General features: G+C 33.2%; 2 protein-coding genes across 2 annotated transcripts; both read left to right on the top strand.

Annotated features, from left to right (window-relative positions):
- Positions 1 to 8241, top strand: LOC130623453 (protein-cysteine N-palmitoyltransferase HHAT-like). Its single transcript, XM_057438941.1, has 2 exons — positions 1 to 1246; positions 5000 to 8241. Exon 2 carries the CDS (start codon positions 5006 to 5008, stop codon positions 6470 to 6472), a length of 1467 nt encoding a protein of 488 aa, XP_057294924.1. The 5' UTR covers positions 1 to 1246; positions 5000 to 5005; the 3' UTR covers positions 6473 to 8241.
- Positions 8242 to 8378: 137 nt separating this feature from the next.
- LOC130623448 (probable cadmium-transporting ATPase) lies at positions 8379 to 20397 on the top strand. Its single transcript, XM_057438937.1, has 7 exons — positions 8379 to 9147; positions 9318 to 9565; positions 10298 to 10483; positions 11216 to 11484; positions 16912 to 17233; positions 18132 to 18338; positions 19744 to 20397. Exons 1-7 carry the CDS (start codon positions 8514 to 8516, stop codon positions 20185 to 20187), a joined length of 2310 nt encoding a protein of 769 aa, XP_057294920.1. The 5' UTR covers positions 8379 to 8513; the 3' UTR covers positions 20188 to 20397.
- Positions 20398 to 21689: the final 1292 nt, after the last annotated feature.

Raw genomic sequence — 21689 nt, 5'->3', positions numbered from 1 at the left:
ACAGCATGGTAAGGAATTGTGTTGGATGATCAGTGATTGTTGTGTTGGACTGGTATGGCATGGTTAGTACTTGTGTTGGATAGTAGGGGGTTGTTGTGGTTGACTGAGGGCGTGCGCATGTGTGCAATGTGCGCCTGTGCCGGAACATACATTTGTCTATCTCTCTACGTTGTATTTTAGCGAACTGCTTTGCAACAAGGCTGCTGAGTAAAAATTCATTTTTAGTGTTGACTTTAAAGACTAGACTCACTGGCTATTTTAACTATTTTTTACATGTCAAAGCTGATTGTTGATAAACAGACAAGCGAGCTGTACAACGAGTGACAACAAATTACACCACGTGACAACGAGTGACACCACGTGACAACAAGCCACACAACGAGCGACACCACGTGACAACGAGTGACACCTATGACACCACGTGACAACAAGTGACAACAAGCCATACAACGAGTGACAACAAGTGACAATAAGTGACAACAAGCCATAAAACGAGTGACAAAAAATGACAAAGATTAAGAACAAGTGACACCCATTGACAACAAGTCATATTCACACGCAAAAACAAAAGCTTTTTTCCAGTAAGAAGATATCTTTAGTAAGTATCAAATAAATGAAATTAAGTATGCATCAAATAACAACCCACCAAAACTATAAGCTATACGTACTTAATAATGCGTGTAACTTGTGTCTGAATAAAAAGCACCTTACCACAATCCTTTCTTTAGTAACGTGTTGAGAAAAAAAGAAACATGTAACTTAATAGTCACATAGAAAAATTAGAACAAACAAGGTATGCATCTTAAAATATAGAAAAGAGCACACAAAAATTCACAATCTTAATAGTAAAAGCATCAAAATTACAATACCTTTCGATGAATAAAAAAAATGTTTTTTATTGCTATTTACGATATCATTAAGAAATGCAGTATGAGTGGTAAATTAAGTTTTTTTAAACGGTCATAGTGCTGTCAAATTACGAGGTTCTTTTCATTGGGTTTCGGGCTGTCAATAAAAGGCACATGTTCTGCTTATTTCAGCCTCGTCACCAGGGGTTGTCGAAGACAATTGTTAGCCCCCAACGATAGCGCATACTTTATTATTCCGTGGGAATTGATTTGTCTGCAATGGAGAGAAAATAAAATCAGAGGGGGAGAACCATCTCCGTTGCTTTGGACAGACAAGGTAGAAAGCGTGAGCAATGTAAACAAACAATCAAGGCATAGAAAGCACGTTGTTCGCACAGGTGTGTGATATTTTTGAATAAATCAGCTGCACATTAACGAAATAAATCAGCTTGTAAATAAATATGAATATTGATCAACAACATGCTGGTGAGCCAAAGGAAAGCAGTGCTCAAGCAAATGCAAACAAGCGTGAAAGGTTAAAAGTATGGCTGCCTAGCTATTTAGCCAGCTAGCTATATAGCTACAATACACCTTTTTGAGGTTCACGGTAGGCTAGATACCTAGCTAATTTACTGTACCTTTTATTGAGACTTGATGGAGAAATTCAGCTAACTTTCATTTTCAAGAAAAATTCAAGTTACTGGTTTGGAGGTGTTGTAGAACACACACCTATATATCTAAAACTATCCTGTCACAACTAAAACACATGCAGTCAGGTAAAACAGCGCTTAACCAGAATCACGATATATAGCTATACAGCAATTGATAGATGTGCATATTTTACATAGCTAGCTTTACAAATATGGAGGAATATACTTGTCTATTATTTTCAGGAGGGGCCATGTCTTGATGCAATTTAGGTCCGTGCTCTACCAGAAAACTGCCTGCAACATCAAACATGTCTTGGGTTAATCACGGGGCTATGCTATGGTAACATTGACTCACACATATTGAATCAAGGGGAATCTAACATGGTTTCCCGCACAAAGTGCTACATTTATAACCACTAAACTACAATGCAGCGATTGGCTAATTGTGACTAATAGTCAAATTTAACCATTTTGTCTTACACATAAAAAATAATGGTGATAAGCATTCTATAGAGAAAATAAAAACTTTATTTATATACTGTGATTGACCAAGTCAGGAACAGGTGCTTTGTTTTTCGCTTTATATTGTCAAAAAATGAATACCACTTCTGTGTCCAGAAAGTTATTTCCGTGTTTACTTAAACCAAAAGAAAACAAAATATTTAAGAAAATTGTCCCAATTAATTCTGAAAAATATTTAAAGGAATGGTACATTAAAAAGTAACAGAAATTTAAAAACTTTCACTTCAAACTTGATGGATTTTGCTAATTCAATTAGGTCACAAATTGCTATTGTAGTTGCTACTTTTTGAGGAGAAGTAAGCAAGGTAAGCTAGCATAAACATCAAATTCATATTTTGTTACAGGAAAGTACATTCACGATCAAATGAATTTTCAACACCATTCCATAGTTGCTATCCTCAGTTTTTTACCTTTATAGATTGCTTATGACCATTATTTATCATGTGCAAGACATTAAAATGTTAAAATATGTCTATCAGTCACACTTACTTTTCCCTGACAAAGCAAATATTATATGCTGTTAAGAAGGTATAATTGTTTAGTTTTAAGTGGCTAAAAAGATTCTATAATATATAATGATGTTTTAGCCACCCCCTTTTATTTCAAGAGTTGTATACATTTAAGAGAGATAGATCTTTTTTGTTAAAATTTAAAGTTTATTGGAAGGTGTTTGTTTGAGATGTAGCAGAAAGTGATATTTAATCAGAGCATTACACGATCTCTCTAAAAAGCTATTTTTTTCAAAGGACTTGCTATTGAAATTGATAATTTTGATTTTAGGTAGCACCAGTGACTTTGTTGTTATTGTTATGTCCATTTGTTATTTATGTCATGTAGTAAGTAAAGTATTTGTGATAAGTGAATAAATAAATTTTAATCCTTAAAATTAATTATACATACATGCATCGTTAATGTCACCACAAACAGAAATAAATTGGTATATTAATATTAAAATTAGTTTTAAGGTCACCCACACAAAATTAATATCATTTCATTTAACTGCAAATTAGAGTTAGGATTCAAATTCCACTGAAATAGTAGAAAAAAATCAAGAAATAAGGGTCCTTTGTTGGAAAGTATGGAGTATAAAAAATGGATGACCACTATTTTATCATACTGTGATGGATATCGAAGGTTTGCCCAACTTTATACATAAATACATCTTTACAACATCTTTTTATTCCACGCTATAAGTGGTTATTTAGTTATTTTATTTATTTAAAATATTTATACAGGACACAGTGCTAACAATGCAATTGTTGTATAAAAAATAATTTTCATATACATTTTGAAATTCATTTGTATAGCTATAGAGTGACCACAAGCTTTGGAACTTTCAGAAGTAAAAAATTGGAAATTGGGTGGGTTTGAAAAAAGTTATAAAAAATACCTGTTGAAAAATCATATACTTTGATGATTGTCTGTATACACTTTTAGCTTGCTTGTGAAAACTATTATTTTAGCCTCAAAATATGTTGAAAATATGCTTAATATATAATGTTGTCCAACCTTATGATAAGTTATAAAGTTGACAACATATATACAATAAGAATCCGTTACTGTAGTTACTTTTAACACAATTGCTAGAAACAATTAGGTCACAGAATAAGGTGTAAACGATGAGAGCTGGATTAACAAGGACGAGAAAATTGTTTTAGGACTCTTTTTAGGAAAAATTATGTTTTTTAATGTCACAACTAAATGTTAATAGTCCCCAATTGAATAACAACATCAGATTAGCTCCATTATATAGTTATTTAGTCTGTTACTGTTAAATTTTGTATTTATTAAGACGAAATTTGTGCATCATTGATTGCTTGAAAATGGTGTGTGAACACCTGAAATGTTGCAAAAAATGTAGTTTTTCGTATCAATTTGTTGATTGCTTAAAAGAATTTATCTTTTAGAAGAATTTTTTTTTCTTTTTTTACCATCCTCAATATTTTTGCACAATTTTTTAGCTGCAAAACACATATAACATATCTTTATAAAATAATAAACATATTTTTTTCTATTTTTGAAACAAACAGAAATATTCAATGGCTGTATAAATGGTTGTTGTTATAAATTTTAAATAAGTATGATCATTGAATAAATGAATGCTATTTAAGCTGTTAAATGGAATGTGAGGTGATATACATACCAACAAGCAATTTCAAAATTACAGAGTGTTCATTAAAAGTATAGGAATAAACTTGCACCACAATTTCCAACCTCTATGTTTTCCTGTCAATAACCTTTGTGCAGCTTTTTTTAAGTTGAAATTTTGTTTATTCAGGTTAAAGAATATATAAGTTACGTTCAACTTACAATGTGAAAATAGCAAAAAATATTTTTACAAAATTTTCTCAGTAACTTTAAGGCAGGGTCAATTAACATTTTTCCATATTAAAAAATAATCTGAAAATCCTTCCTATCACTTTTATTAGACCATCCCTATTAATCCAGATTAAATCAAGAAATAAATAAAAAAAGATTTTATGTTTTTTAAAGTCTTTAAAAACATCATAAAATACATAAGCATGAATGTTAAAGAAAAAATAGTCTAATTTACTGACATAGAATCAGAACTAATTAAAAGCATCATATTCAAAGAGAATTTTATACCACAGTTTAAATTTAAAAATCAGTCTTTATATCTCTCCTGCAATTATTGCTGACTGCCTCCTACCCTCCCATAATTCAGATTTCAGAATAAAAATCCAACCTTTTTCAATTTATAAAACTGTCCCAAACTATAAAATCTGAAAACCACCCATTCTTTCCAAAAGTATATAAAGATGGTGACCACAGTCCTGAAATTTTCAAACCGTCAGGAAATAAACTCCTCAAAAAGTACTTTAAAAAAATATATTTTATCTTTATTCTTTCTGGTTAGCTGTTTTGTGCTGGAATCCTTTTGAAATATAGATTTTAATTTTCTGTGGCCACTATTATATTTAGCTATGTTTTAACTTTGTAAACAATCTAACATTTTAGGGAAATATGGAAAACATGCACAAGAAAAGAAAGAATTTGCAATGGTTTGGACATGCTGACATCAATGTCATTGAAAAGTTTGTCTATTTTACCATATGGATACCGTCAGTGATTTTTCCATTTTTGTGTTTGTACCAACTATCAGTGACATACCAATCTGATTTTGCCAAAGAAAATTTTGTCCAGATATCGTGGTTTTCATGGTTTAAAGATATAAGTGACTATGAATGGACATTCTGGTGGAATTATGCTGCTCAGTTTGCATTTATGTTTTCATGCTACTCGTTTGGAGGAATTGTTTTCACCTGGAAATTCCCTGCATCTAAACAAATTTATTACACACTAATGTCATATGTGTTTCTTACTTTCTGTGTATCTCTCCAAGGTGTTCTGCTGATCACTTGCCATCTCATGCTCTTTTATGTAATTGTTACCTTCCTCAGGAATAAATTATTCATGTGGATTTGGTCTCTTGTTTGTATATACTTTATCAATAATCCAGATTGTCTGCAGTTCCAATTACACACATTTAAAGTTGATTATATGTACGAGAACGTTATTCTATACTCATTGTTAATGTCATACTTGCGTCTTATCAGTTTTGGTTGCGAAACGATTGACAGTGGTGAAAATGTTTCATTCCAAACATTCCTATCCTACAATTTATACCTGCCACTATTTTTTAATGGCCCAGTTCTTACGTTTGATTTGTATAACGATGGTATAAAGAAACCTGTTAAACTTAACCTAAGGGAAATTGGTCAAGATGCTTTAACATGCTTTGTATATGCAGTTGTTTTGAATATTTCATATTATTTCGTGTATGCTCCTGCTCTTGCACAGCATGACTTCATCTTGGAAGATATCACACAGATAGAAGCTATGTGTGTGTGTTGGGTGCATATAATGTATTTTTGTGTCAAGTATTACGTGTTCTATCGATTTGCCGGAATTTTTGTAAAGCTTGGTGGTTTAGTATCACCTGGTCCCCCCAAATGTGTGTCATCACTATATACATTTGTTGACATGTGGCGCTACTTTGACAAAGGTTTGTATCGCTTTCTACAACGATGCATTTATTTTCCTTTGGGTGGTTCAAGATTTGGTATAAAACGACAAGCCATAGCATCAATTTTATGCTTTAGTTTTGTTAGTTTTTGGCACGGAAGCACAGAATCTCTATGGAGTTGGGCAATTTCAAATTGCTGTGGTATAATTATGGAAACAATCATGTTATCCATAATGGAGTATATGAATGCGAGACACTATTTAGGTTCTGTCTTGTACCGAAGAGTTTGTTGTGTGGGTGGTTCAGTATCTATTTTCTTTTTGATATACACCAATATGATATTTTTAGTTGGTTTACAAGCATCAAATATACTACTTTGGAAAATAGTAGGAAATGTTAAAAATTTGTTAATACTGTTATTTGTATTGTATTGTTCAGCTCAATGTTCTGTTACAGTGGGTTAATAAGGCCTGTTGTTTTTAAAAATGGTTTATAAAGTTGTGCGAAGTGTTTTTTTAATGTACACATGTACACACCAATAGTTTGTTTAAAAGGTTTTAAAAGCTGAGTTGGTTTTTAACTTTCAAGGAGATTTTTAAAATTTATATAGTTATGGTAGACCTTATTTAATACCTAATATGTTTTTTAGAATGTGTCCTTGTTATCTTCAATATATCATAAGTTTTCAAAGTACATGTTATAAAAAAGTACATCAACAGCAATAATGTTTGAATTTTAATGTCGAAACTTTCATGTTCTTTTTCATTGTTTTCTTTAGAATGAATGACTTTCTTAATAAATAATAAATAAACCATGGCTATTGTTTTCTCACGTGATTGCTTTATGATATTAGTTGTTGTTATTTAAATACTTTTTTGTGCTTAAAACATTTAGACTGCTCTTATGGTAAATGATTTTTATTGTAATTGTAAATTAATTACCCCTAGATAAAATTCCAGGAACTTTTTTACGCCATCTGACTTTTTGAGAATGATATTTTTGGCATTACTAATCTAAAATTTTAAAATTATACCTCCTTCTTGCCTAAAATTCTTTATTTCCGGTTCGTTTTAACGTATCTGGTCTTTTTTAAAAAAAACACTCTGCTTTAAGGGCGTTTATAAGCAACCATGTGACCTAAATTAAAGAGTTAAAAATGGCAAAAGTTTGAACATTATTTCTTCTTTTATAAAAAATTAAAATAGTATGTCAAAATAGACAAAAACATACTTTGATACCAACTGGGAAATTTTACATCTATTTTTTACTGCGGTGCGCACACATTTTGAGTTGAGTTGTGAAACTGAATCTCACTCTCTTTTAAAAATTCTGATAAACTAAGTGAGGTAAACAAAATAAGCGAAATCCGAAAATATGAATATTGTCTTAAAAACGTTTTTAAAAGTTCTTTTTGTATGTTTTTCTTAAATGCTACAGTTTTTAAAAAAGTTTACTGAATTTTGAAGTACTTTTCCACATATTATATATTTTAGCTTAATGTGTATTATGGAGTATTTAAAATAATTGTTATTTTAATTTCCTAATTTAAAAGCAAATTATAATTATTTATGGGCATACTTACAATGGGTGAAATTATTATTTATTGTGACATTACATTAAGGGTAGATATTTTTATATGATATTTAAGGTAACTAATTTTCCTTGTAGCTTTTTATTATTCAAATCAACAGTATATATATATATATATATATATAGATAGATATATTTTGATAATGTGTAGCAGAAACTATATTAGACATTGTACAACCCGATTATTTATGAAGTTTTACATGTAAAAATTGCGAAAATACAGCAAAATCACTCTTGTTCATTAACCCAGCCCAACATGACTTGCCTCAAATGTTGTAAAAAGTTTCTGTTGATGTCAATGTTAAATATGAAAACTAATCTTTTTGTCTGTAACAAAAGGTGCTAAGGTTTTTAAATTTTAAGAAAATTTAATGGGACAAGTAATGGTAAGTTATATTGTAAAGCTTAAGAAGCTTAGAGCTTATTTCGTTTTGGAAATATATAGTTTTAAATTTCATAAAACGTGAATTTTAGATTTTTTATATATACACTTTTTATATAAAGTTGCAACAATACACGTTAATGTATCTCTCCTGTTCAAACCTCTTAAATATCATTTTAATTCCATCTTTTATGAAATCCTTTAAAAACAATTTTTGGAGGGCTGTGTGGAACATTTTTTGCCATTTTTCAGTCTAACAAAAACTCATTTTAGTATGAAGTCTACATTATATTGCGTTAAAACGTTTGTATATTATTGTTTACAGCTGGTCTTTATATACAACTGCAACCATACATACAATTGCAAAGGAACCAAAATAATTTTTAGCTGAATTAGTACACTAATAAACATTTTTGCATCCATTCATTTTAAAACATAAACTACTTACAGACATTACTGCTCCACAATATTTTTGTTAAAGAGATCCTTGGTATATATCGCTATTTTATTTTTTATATATATACATAGGAAATATGGACGAATATTTATTAGAAAAAAAGAATATTCCCAATTATTCACGAAGAGGAGATATTCACATATTAAAGTTAAGAGTTCAAAATATATGCTGTGGAAAAGAAGCTAATTTGATCAAATCCAACCTTGCAGATCTTGATGGAATAACTTCTGTAGCTGTAAATATCATTGGTCGCACAGCCACTATATCACACAATATAGATATTATTTCAGTGTCAGATATAATAGACCGCCTAAACTCTCTTCACCTTGGTATAAGTTTGATAGAGAAAGGACAAGTTATTGATAATGATGACAAGCATGCTAAATACTTAGTGTTAGCAAAAATTTTTAATGTTGTTCTTATGACATTGTTATTTATAGCAGTGCTAGTTGCACATGTTAAAAACTATTCCTTTGAAAAATGGATAGCAATTCCTATTTTTATTTTGGGAGGCTTACCAATGCTTTGGAAAGCATTTATTGATTTCAGAAGAAAGGTATTCGCTAGTGTGAATTTGTTAATGTTGATAGCTGGATGTGGGACAATAGCATTGCAACACTGGCTAGATGGCAGCATAATTATGTATGTTTTTACGATAGCAGAAAGTTTGGAGAATTTATGTCGATATAAAGTCGAAAAAGATATAGCAGGTAAATTTCAGATTTTTTTTAGAAGGAAATCATAATAATTTTCATGCATTGTAAATTGTTATACTTTAAAAGTAAACCTTTAGAAAGGTTGACAATAGCATGTTTTCAAAGCATGTTGTTTTTAAGCACATTTTTTACCCCTTGCTGCATTTGATTTTTATTGTGTATAGGATTGATGCTATCAACTCCTGAAACTGCTGTGCTAGCTGAATCAAATGAGAGTGTTCCTGTGGAAGATGTAACAATAGGAACAGATATTTTGATATGTTCAGGAGAGCGTATACCTCTGGATGGGGAAGTAACAAAGGGTAAAGCTGCAGTTGATGAGAGCTCTATTACTGGTGAATCTATACCAGTGATGAAAGTAATTGGTAATTTAGTATTTAGCGGAACCATTATTCAAAGTGGATATTTAAAGGTTTGTTGTTTTTAAAAGTAAATTTGGTTTCGTCCGTGTGATAACATAAAATATTATGTAATATTGCTTTTTAATTTTTGCACAAAGAATGGACATCAACGCTGACAAATATTTCACAGTGAAAACCAAGCTCAAAGAGTTAAGGGACAAAAAATTAAAAAAGTCATGCTGATGCCATCAATAATTTATTATGATTGAGTAATATAATAAAATTAAATAAAGTAACAGGTCCTTATAGTCCAAGATTAAAAATCAGATGACTTTACATTTCAGTGTCCCAGTAAGCATAACATCATAAAAAACATAACTCATTTTGAGTAAAAAAAGAAAAAAAGAATGAGAAGATAAAAAAATCACAAAAGTTTTTCCCTGGGATTTCTTCCCTTGCCACACGTTATGCTACCTAAACATTCTCTTTCCTTGATGTATACTTTGGTCAAACTGTGTAAAAAACTGTGTAACAGCATGAAGTAAATTAAAAAATTAGTGTATTTTACACCAATTCTAAATCAATGTTGGCACGTTTTACCTGATGTATCATTATTTTTTCCTGATCCAACTATCTGGAGACAGCATAGTACTAACCTCATGTTGACATGGATTACTGCAGTCTAAGTTGCTATTGTATGACATTGTAAGGTTATCACCGCCCATAAAATGATCAAGATTGTTCCTATTTTCTTCTTGTAAATTCTCATACAGGCAATTTACATGATCAACCTTTGTTTTTAGGTGAAAACAACAAGTGACTATAGTACATCCACTGTTGCACGTGTAGCTGAACTTGTGGAAGAAGCACAAACACGTACTTCTCGAACAGAAGAAATCTTGAATAAATTTGCAAAATATTACACCCCATGCATACTTGTTACAAGTTTTTTTGTATTTATTATTCCGTTCATACTTTACAAGACAAAGGTTTGTTCATAATATGTTATGCAGAGGATTTATTTTTTTAACCTCTTATAATCATAACACTAACTATGTCTGCTTTCCTGTCTGCCTGATTTTGCAAAGAGGATGTTGCTATGTCTCATTTGTTTGCTGACAAACTATTTACATCGTTAGTTGCTACATAAGTTTGCGTCAATAACATAATTATTATTAGTTACACCATTCCGTTGCACTTATAGGTTTAAGGCCAAATAATTTAGCAACAGGTCAAAAAAGCTGATATGAATTCTTGTGTTGGTGACTAGGGGCCACCTGGGACCAAACTGGGCAAGTTCCCCAAAGCTGATACAACCAATTCGTTTCAGAAACAACAGCTTGATTATGCAATCAATAAACCTTTACACTTTATTATCTACTTAACAATTTGTCAAAAGCACAAAATCCTTTACATTTTCTTAATTAGAATTTCAAGTTCTACACAATTGTTAAGATGTTGTAAAATATTATTTTGTATATGGACAGGCATTGCTAAAATCATTAAAATTAAATTTTTTCAAAGGTTTGCATGCTAATCAAGTGGATACCTTTACAGGCTAACCTAATAAAAATGTAGTTACTACTGGAAGAGGTTTCTGTATAAAAAGTGATTTTCAATAGCTGTATGGTAGATGACTTTTGTTAAATACTATCTGATTCAAATTAAGAATAATTGATTTTTGTGGTAAATTTTATTGTTATTATTTTTTATTATGGTAGGACGATTTCACAAAAGATGATTTAAGCGTATGGAGTGTTCGTTCAATAATCATTTTAGTTGTTGCATGTCCTTGCTCTCTCATTATGGCCACGCCTATTCCGATGATATGTGGTATCACTAACGCTGCTAAAATTGGTGCTCTTATCAGAGGTGGTGCAATATTAGAAAAACTCGCAAAAGTCAATACTGTTGTCTTTGACAAAACAGGAACTCTCACTGAAGGAAGATTTCAAGTAGTAAAAGAAATTGCTGCTAAAGATGGAAGAAGGTAATTAATCAACCTCGTTACCAGGGCTCTTATTTTTAGCATTTTTTTCACAAGGTAATGTAAAAATTGATAATAAGCATAGATAGTGAAACGATGTACACATATATTTATTACACCCACCAGTTATAATGCTAAACTATAAAGAAACAAATAATAAACATAATGATCAACACTAACACACGCCTCCCTTTTTCTTGTAGTTCGTAGAACGTCCATAGTGTTTGAAATGTCTGCAACAAAAGAAGGTACACAACCTGTGTGCACAATGAAATAAAATGAAACACTTTGATAATAGTCAATTTTATAATGTCACACATCAAATTTTCCAATCGACAGAATATTTTGTAAACTCTGACAACTAGCACCATGTTTTGTCAGACAATCAGCCAATTGTCTTTCGGTGGGTTCTCATTCCACTGTACTGATTTCTTTACGAATTAGCATCTCTTTTATTGCTGCAATATCAATACGCAGTCGTTTTTCACTTATTACTTTCGTTGGATATATAAGTGAATGTAGTTTTTTATTATCAATCTTGGCATTTATTGTGATTTTCTTTACGTCTTTTCTTAGCAATTCCGCCAGTAATTCAGATAGGTACAGTGCATCGTCCGACCCATCTGATAGTGCTAAACTTTCTGCAGCTGTGGTACTCTTCACTGCCATTTTAATTTTGTTTGATGACCAATTTAGTATACAACAATCATTATTTTCTATAACTAATAAAATGATATGTGCACCTGCACTAGATGCACCATCTGGCAAATTTGCATGGGAAGCATCTGTGAATACGACTAATCGAAGCTCCTGGTTGACATTCATTTTTGGATATATCAGTTTAAACTGATCAGACTTAATTTTCTTTACCATTTTGTTAGCTTCAATGAGATGTCTTACTTCTGGACTCTGGTTGATACACATGCTAAAGTGCAAAACATCAAAACTAACATCAGGCCTGGTCTGACTGGCGACCCAATTTGCTTGACCAATCAAACTCCGTAAACTGGCAATTTCAGTGGAATTAAGTTTCTCAAACTTATTTGCTTGACGTTTCGGAGATAGAGGTATAAGTTGCATCGAGTCAATAAAATCATTCTGCGACACTTCTATGTTACCATTGTTATGCTGTATGTTTAAGTCAACATATTTAAAATAATTTTCCTCAATTTTCCCAATTCGAAAGACATCTCTTAATTTATAAACAACCTCTTTCTCAAAAGATGTTGTTCCAGAGTGAATAAAATCGTCGACATGGGTAACAAAAAGCCCTTCTAGAATATCCTCACGTTTCCAATAGAACATAGCTGGATCGAACTTGGATTGTACACATCAAAGCTTTTCAATTTCTTTTTTCACAGTAAAAAACCAGTGTCGCGCAGCATCATTTAATCCATACACAACCTTTTTAAGTTTCCAAAGGTTGCCTTGGTCATCTGCTTCAATTGGTGGCTGCAAAAATACATTTCTCTGGATATCGCATCCCTAAAGAAAAGCAGCTTTGATATCTGTGGTTTTGCATTGCCACTCTTTTATACTAGAGATTGCTATCAGAATTCTCAGGGTGCTTTTCAAGGCAGTAGGCGAGTCAACTTGTAAAATTTGCTCCTCTTCAAAGCCTCTTGCAACGAGTCTGGCTTTTACAAAATGTTCTGAACCAGTTTTCTTCTCTGTAATTACCCATGTAGTAGAAATTGTCTTTTGTCCTGAATTTCTCACTTCTTCAAAAACTTTTTAATCTCTTGTTCCTTGGCAGTGATAACATCTTTGTCACAATGGCGTTGTTGTGGCACTAAGACAATGTTTACTTCCTCAGTTCTTCCCTTTTCTACCTTTTCCCATTTGTCAATACTCTGAAAATCTATACAAATGGGATTTTCTTCATCTGGGTGTTTCACATTGTACCGGGAAGAATACTTCCCAGTTGCTTTGCCAGCTCTGCTGATTATCGTTGCCTCTCTCCAAATGTTGTCACCTGGTTGCTTGTAGCGAATTTCATCATTTTCCTTTGGCATACCCGTAACGTTGTCAGTCATGTTTTGGTCCAAGGTGGCATCGTCAAGTTGTACTCCGTCGTGTATAGCAGCATCAGCATGCTGTCTTTGATTAGTGCTTTCTTCGTCTGAAGATTCACGAATGCAATTCACCTCACCTGAGGTAACTTTTATTTCAGGGCCAGGATCTGATTCTGTTGGCTCTTGAAATTCATGCCCAACTTTAATCAATCTGTTGGTTGATACCCTAACATAAACATTTCCATGTCGCACAAAGACAATTTTTCCATCTTGACCTATTACAGTGCCAGGTCCTTTCCATTTGTTGGATTCGTCTCTCTTGTAAAAGACTTTACAACCTCTGTCAAATTGAGTACAATTTACCTTAATTTTATGTTTTAAGGCACGTCTGATTTTTGATGATGACTCAGCTTCTATGTATGCTCTTCTAGCAGCATGCAAAGTGTTGATATGCTTTGCAAACACTTGGTTCATTGTTGTACCTTCAAGAGCTGGCGGCAAATCTGTCATCACCTTGGGAAGATTAGGATTTTGTCCAAATACAAGTTGATAGGAAGAAAATCCGTTCCACATTTGCAGGCAGTTCTTTGCATTTATTACCCACACTAGAGTCGTTTCCAAAGACACTGTTGGATTGTCTGCCAGTATCTTTTCCAGACATCTGTTGACAACAGCATGGTTTCTCTCACAGATTCCATTTTGCCACAGGCTTTCAGCAGCTGTGTTAAGGACTTGAATGTTTAAGTTTCCACACATGTTTCTATAATCTTCATTGGCAAATTCGCCACCATTATCTGCCAAGAACTTCTGTGGGGCTCCAAATCCAGAACCAATCCAGATTTGCATAATATTATCTATGATAGTGAATGGTTTTTTATCTTTGATGATTCTTGCAGTGGTAAATCGGCTGAAGAGATCAAGCAAATATAAAATGTTTACGTCCTTGTTCCACTTTTTTAAATCCATAGCTACAGTCTCATTAAATTGATTTGCCAAAGGTAAACAAACTGCTGGTCGTGGTGGTGTTTTACTGAATCTTTGACATCTCTCACAAGAGGCATAAACTTCATCTAATATAGACTGATAATCATCATCCCAAACATTCACATCACTCAGTAAGGCTTTCAATTTAGCTTGTGAAGGGTGGGCAAATTGCTTGTGTAGTTTGACAAGCGTTTTCTTTTTCTCTGTTCTGGATACATCAGCTTCCAAGGTATAAAGGTAATCAGAAATTGGTATTTCTTCCTTGTCAAGCGGAATGCAATAATGTCCTGATGAGGTACTATCAAGGTCACTGTTTTGCCCCAAATTTCAGCTTGGTCATTTTCAAGGTCTAATTTGATTTTGGCATTCTTTATTGCAGTTTTGCTCAATAATAATGGGATTTCACTATCAATCACATCCGTTTTGATGAAAATGCTTTTTCCAGCAATCTCGCATGGGAAGGTTACACTACCTCTGGATTTCTTTGTTTCTCCTCCACCAAATTTAAAGACTGTTGAACTATCACAGTGCTGGACTAGATTAGATTCTCTAGCGTCTAACGTTTCTAGGTAACAGTCCATCCAATGCCTGCCTGCAACCGTAGATGTGCAGCCTGAATCAAGAACAGCTGAATTTCTTGCTTCACTAGTAAGTAAACACAACTCACTTTCATTTGATCCAGTAAAAAATGTGATATGCTCCCCAGAGTTCATGGACCGTCTGTGAGGACAATCTCTCATAAAATGCAAAATAGACTCACAAATTTTGCATTTCGTAGGTTTACCATTGAAACCCAATGGGTTTGTTTTAGTGTCAGTGTTTCTAGATCGAAAATGTTCATTTTCACCATGTCTAAAAATTCTCTGCGGTCTGCTAAAACGGTTATGTTGATATTTATTTGGACGATTGTAAAGTATCTCTTCTGAAGCTGAGGCTCCCCTGGGTTCTAACACAATGCCAGAAACATCACTCTCAGATGGGATAGCTTGTTCTCCATAGAACTTTCTGAGAGCAGTTTTCATTTGATCAAATAACTGTTCTTTCTTTGAGTAATCAACACCTGTTAACACCAGTTGTCTCTCCTTGTGAGAAAGTTTTGAAGCATCAAGTAGTTTAAATGCTAAGACTGAGGAAGGCAATTTCATATCTTTTTGCATTATTCAGTTATACCTTTTTTCAAATTCCAAAACAAAAGTCTCAACTTTCTGGTTAGCTTCACGTACGTATCTATCAAATATGGTATAACGTTCGTATACCTCACTTAACTCATCTTTTTTAAAAAGTTTATCCAAATAATCAATAAGTTTCTCTACGCCATCATCGGCATTAATACTTTCCAGTTTCAGTTCATTAAACACTTTGTCTCTAACACCACTTGGATCATCTTCCAGAAAAGACAATGCTACTGCAACTCCCCGTTTCTTTTTATCTAAATCTGTAACAATGCACCAAGCACGTAACTCTTCACAATATCTGTCATATGGTTTGTCTTTGCTATTGAACACCGGTGGGTTTTTATAGCCACTCATCTTTAAATTCTTTAACTACCCTTTGTTACCATGTAAAAATTGATAATAACCATAGATAGTGAAACGATATACACATATATTTATTACACCCACCATTTATAATGCTACACTATAAAGAAACAAATAATAAACATAATGATCAACACTAACAGGTAATTCATGCCTCTATCACTTATTGTTTTTCAACATACATACCACATTACAAATGCTTTCCAACGTGCTTTAATTTTGTTCTGATGAAAGTGTCAATTTAATAAATTTCTAGAGAGTACTTTTCTATGTTGTGATAAGGCAGCAGTGGTATCTTAATATAAAAGTAAAAACAAAATGAAATAGTCAGAGCTTTTGGTGTTTATGTTCTATTTTTTTTTGTTACCTTTCAAGCTTCATATAGTTCCATAATGTAAAAATATAATTTAAAAATGTAGTTAAAAACATTCACTTTAACCTCTTTGGAAACATATTTTACTTTTACAAATGAAATGTCATTAGAAAAGGGATTTGAATAGATCCTGCCTTGGTTATTCAAATTTAAAAGTGCTAGTCGTTAGCCCGTGGAAAATCCACGGGTTCGCCCGTCGCAGCTAAGCTACCATTTTGCGTGACAGACAGACAGACAGACGTATACGGGCATTATAATATAGATACACACTGTAAAAGCAAGAATAAACACATGGTTGCATAATGCAGGAATCATTTTTGTAAAAAAAATTCCCTTGAGTAACCCCTTTCCTCGTATAAAGGCACATAAAGTTGAAAAATTTAGACAGGACACAGGAAGAGCTTTTGCAGTAAGAGTGATTCAATCTAAATCCGGTATGTTGCAAACGAGTTTTGCATGCAAGAATTTGTTCAGCTAAAATCAAGCATCAATTTTTTATTTTTTACGTTTTCTTTGACAGAAATGAAGCTGTGGCATTTGCAGCTGCATTAGAAACAAAATCCAGCCATCCACTTGCAGCAAGTATAGTGAACCACTATTCAGGTTGTATTACAGACAAGATTGATGAACTTGGTTCCACTGTAGGTTTACCAGACGTCACTGGGTTTAAAAATGAAAGTGGCATGGGTTTAAGTGGAATAATCAATGGTAATAAAGTGTTCGTTGGAAACACTGCATTAATGCAAAAACACAATGTTATTGTTGATGTGGAGTCGAAAAGTTGTTTTGAAGAATGGTCTTTAGATGGGTTCACCGTGATATTTGTTGCCATTGAACAGGAGGTAAATTTTCACCATTTATGTGAGCTTATATAAACTTTGAAACATGGCAAAAATTATAGCAAGAAGCAGGCAAAAAAAGCAGGTGCTAAAACGCAGGCTTGAAAAGAAAGCCTGTCATGTAAAGAGTTAAACTAAACCTAAATTAGAATTAGAGTAATATTTTGGCACTGGTTATTGTCAATTTGACATATGTTAATTTTGGCCTTGTTTACAAAAGTTACTTCGCTCTGCATCAGAATGAAAAACTCCATCATATAGATGCAATAACGAACAAAAATTAAGTGACCTGTGGGTTCACCTCCAACTCTTCCACCACCTCCTTCACTTCCAGCCCCCTCCACTTCCACCCCCTGACTTTGAGCTATTTTCGCAAAAATTTGACCACATTGGAAATTTAGGTGGGAGTTGACAGATGGTCATTTGAAGATATTTTAAACCGACATGAAGTAAAAAACCTGAATATAAAAAAGATGACTAACATTTGGGGAAAATGTGGAAATAAGGAAGGTTTTTGAGCAGCACTTCAAACTTCACTGGTGTTAAGAGAAACATTGTGAAAAATTCAACGAAAACTTTGTACTTATAAAAACTTCTATTCTTAAATTTTGTATATTGTTCAATATGTATCACAAAATGCAAATTTTAATTATTGCTACCTGGTATTTTAATCTTATAGTAACAGTAAAATTCTGGAGAAAACCCAAAACTTCTTTAGAAGATATTATGAAAGTTTAAAATTTTTCTTGCAGTTCAGACAAATTCTAGTGTATAGATAAACATAAAAATGGCGAAAAAATTACATTACAACTCTCTTATTTTAAATTTAAAACTTCTGCGTATACTTCAGTTTTATCTTTGACATTGAATTTAATATCCTTATTTATTTCAACGGCTGTAGCTATCCTTGGTACTAGGACTTGCTGATAAATGTCGTCAATCTGCACCACTTACTGTACATACATTGCTAAGCAAGGACATTGAATGTGCTTTGCTGACTGGTGACAGTCAAGGACCTGCTGAGATGATTAAAAAGAAAGTTGGCTTGTCTACTTGCAAGTTTAACATGAAACCAAATGATAAGTATGACTGGATAACAGAGAAAAGGGTATGTTTTTTTGCAGGCTGTACAAATTTGACCTGCTTTTGACTTTTCTAAACCGATTCGATTCTAAGGCGGTTCTAAGTTTACGTAGATCATAAAGTAAATAAAAGAAAACAGAAAGGCAGTTTTTCGACATCCCGAAATATGGAAACTAAGGGGTTGGACATAATGTGAAGAGTCCAGGACTGGAAAAGACCCAGGACTGTGATTAAGGTCCCAAGAACCAAAATGGAGACGTAAGATTTTAAAGGAAAGATGGGTTAAATTGAAGTCAAGAAGGATCCAAATTCAAAACAACTAATATGTTAAGAGTAAAATATACACAGGTGAAATTTAATCAAAAGATTTCAGTACATTCTTCGTATATAGCGTATGAATTTTCGAGATCTGAAATAAATACAACCATAACAACATTGGTGTTGTTGCAGAAGAAAATTAGAAGTGTAAAGCATTAAAATGTATCTTTAATTTGCAGCTACCTAGTTTGCTTGTCCTAACGTAACTAGGGAAGGGTAAGGGAAGGGGGTGATATTAATTTGTTTATTTTATATGAAAAACATGGTCGTTTCACTTAAAGTTAAACAAGTTGCACCCTAACTAGATTAATTTTTTAGTAATTTCGTAAAGATTATAATTTTCGCGAACCATAAGGCAGCAATTTTCAGGAAATATACAGAAAAATTATATAAAAATTATATTACGATATATTATTCCAATTCGGGCGAAAACTTACTTAAAACCTGTTAAAATTAATCTTGGCAAATTAAGTTGCAGCACACAGTTTCTTGACTAAAAGAATTTAAAGACAGTGCTGCAATCACACCAAATATATTGAGACAAGGAGAGAAATTTCAAAGTTTGTCCCCACAGGTTTTTACATAGGCCAATTCTATACGAAGTTCACGCAATTTGTCGAAGTCACTTGTCAATGTTTAGATTATGCTACAGCGCACTTACGCGCAAATTAAAAGCTGCGTACCCAACCTACCCATTTTTTAGGACATTTTTTAAAGTACTGGGTTCCAAGTACTCCCGTTAGTTCCTTGGTCCTGGGTTTGCCTTAAAGTCTTATGACTTTGAATATGTCGTGTCCTTTTTTAGAATCCCGGGTCCTTCTTCAGGATTTTGTGTCCTGCTTTCCTGAATACCTTTTCATAAATATTTATAAAACGTTCGTGCAACGAAAAAACAACTTAACACATATTTTGCCACAAACTTTCGCGAGTGGAAAATAGTTATACTATCGCGAATAGGACTTCATAAAATTTGTGAAATTTGCGAACGTTCTTGTCCTTAAAGTATACACATTTTGGAACGCGGGCATTTCAACTCTCGCCCTCCACTTTTTGAGTGTCTACCCTTATCTATCCTGGACAGTCATAAGGAAAACAATTTCTCGTTTTTGTAGAAAACCAACAAGAAGTCAGTAATCGCAATGATTGGCGACGGTGTAAATGACTGTCCGTCTCTAGCAGCTGCCGACGTTGGTATTGCTATCGGTCCGTCAGCTACTGCACTTGCCGTACAATCGGCCGACATCTCCTTAATGACGGATAACTTGACGAAAATACCAGATTTGTTTTTGCTGAGTAAGCATTGTAGAAGAATTGTCTTTCAGAATATATTTGCTGGCATTTTCATTAAAATAGTTTTTGTGCTGGCTGCTCTCGTTGGCAACACTGCATTATGGGTCGCCATTTTATCTGACGTCATAGGCTTACTATTTGTGACTTTGAATGGATTACGTCCGTTATACTGGAAGCCGCGTCAAATGGACGTGACGTGGAGTGTATACGGCAATGATGAAAGCATCATGACATCCTCCGTGTTTGTACGCATACCAATGGAATAAGATTAATGCTTGCATTCGTCCCTAAATCTCGAACGACAGATTACACAGCTTATCAGTTATTTGCACAGTCGACATTTGGACAGGTGTAAGAATATGATTTGTTAGTGACTATTATTATCAGTGTTTGTATGATTTAGTCATCTCACAAATATGGTAAATTTTGAGAGTAGAAGAAATAATAATGCTGTCCGTTTTACAAAAATAAAATAATCTTTATCTGGGTACAAAGAAACTGAAGTGAAAAAGTACCTTACCGTAAACTAAAACTTAAAACTATAGGTTGAATAAACTAGCGGTAAAATTTTGAGGCACATTTGAAACACATTTTTTTTCCTAAAACATTGATATTATATTTAAACTAAACACAACTGAAGGCAAAAAAGAAAATTTTCAAGGGATTTGAAACAGCGAACTGTTGTCCCTGTAAAGTAACAAGTTTCCCCTTTTGTCACTGCGACCATGTTAGGACGTTTTTTTATATTTAGGATATTTTTACTTAGAAAATTTTTTTATATTATCAGAATTTGTAAATTTTTAGTGAATAAAATGAAATTGAGTTTATTAAACGTATTTTTTCAAAAGCACGAGGCTAAGTTTAAAGCTAAGGCGCCACGAGGAACATTTTCATGCGCGTGCTATGCAACATTGCTGCATAGCACGCGCATAAAAAAAATTACTCGTGTCCCATGCCTATTTTTCACTGCAATGCAGCAAAAAAATGTTGCATGGAGCAAACATTTTGCTCCACAACTTCGAGGACAAAATAGATCTGAATCTATTTTGCTCCCGTGCTCCGGGGACAAAATGTGCTGAAAAATTTGTTGTGGAGCAAATGTTGCACGTGTCCCCACCTTCTGCAACAAATATTTTACAAAATTATTTGAGGCATTATTTTATTGACCAATCAAATCACAGAAAGATATAAACAAGTTTTTTTCTTGAGAAGTTGAACTGCAAGTGAAGAGTAGCTAGTGAGAAAATAGCGAAAATGGCGGATGAAAAGAAAAAACTATCAGACGAGGAGAAAGTTACTTTAATAAACTTTTATAAAGCGAACCCAACGTTATGGGACAGTGGGAATATATATTACAAAAATAAAGACAAAAAAGAAGCTGCGAAAATAGACCTTGTCACTGAATTTGAGGGGGCGTATAGCTGTGATTTTCTAGAAAAAGCATTCCATTCTCTTCGTTCATCGATGCTCCGTGAAGTTAAACGTAATGCTGGAAGCGAAGTTCCATCGAAAAAGTGGAAGTTTTATGAACAAATGGAGTTTATCGTAACTGATCTAACAAAAGAAAAGAAAAAAGCGCAACTTTCGTCCGACGAGTTGGAAGAATTGATTGATTTTTATCGTGAAAATCCCGCGCTTTGGAACCACACTCTACAAGATTATAGAGACAGAGTGTTGCGCGAAGCTCTGATGGTCAAACTGAGTGAGCGTTTTGATGGGAAGTATACCGTAAACGAGCTCAAAACGTCATGGCATAACGCATTGACAA

The sequence above is a fragment of the Hydractinia symbiolongicarpus genome, chromosome 13, assembly GCF_029227915.1.
Source record: "Hydractinia symbiolongicarpus strain clone_291-10 chromosome 13, HSymV2.1, whole genome shotgun sequence".
Classification (NCBI taxonomy): Eukaryota; Metazoa; Cnidaria; class Hydrozoa; order Anthoathecata; family Hydractiniidae; genus Hydractinia; species Hydractinia symbiolongicarpus.
Note: the sequence above shows the minus strand (reverse complement) of the source record. Positions and strands in the feature narration are given on the sequence as shown.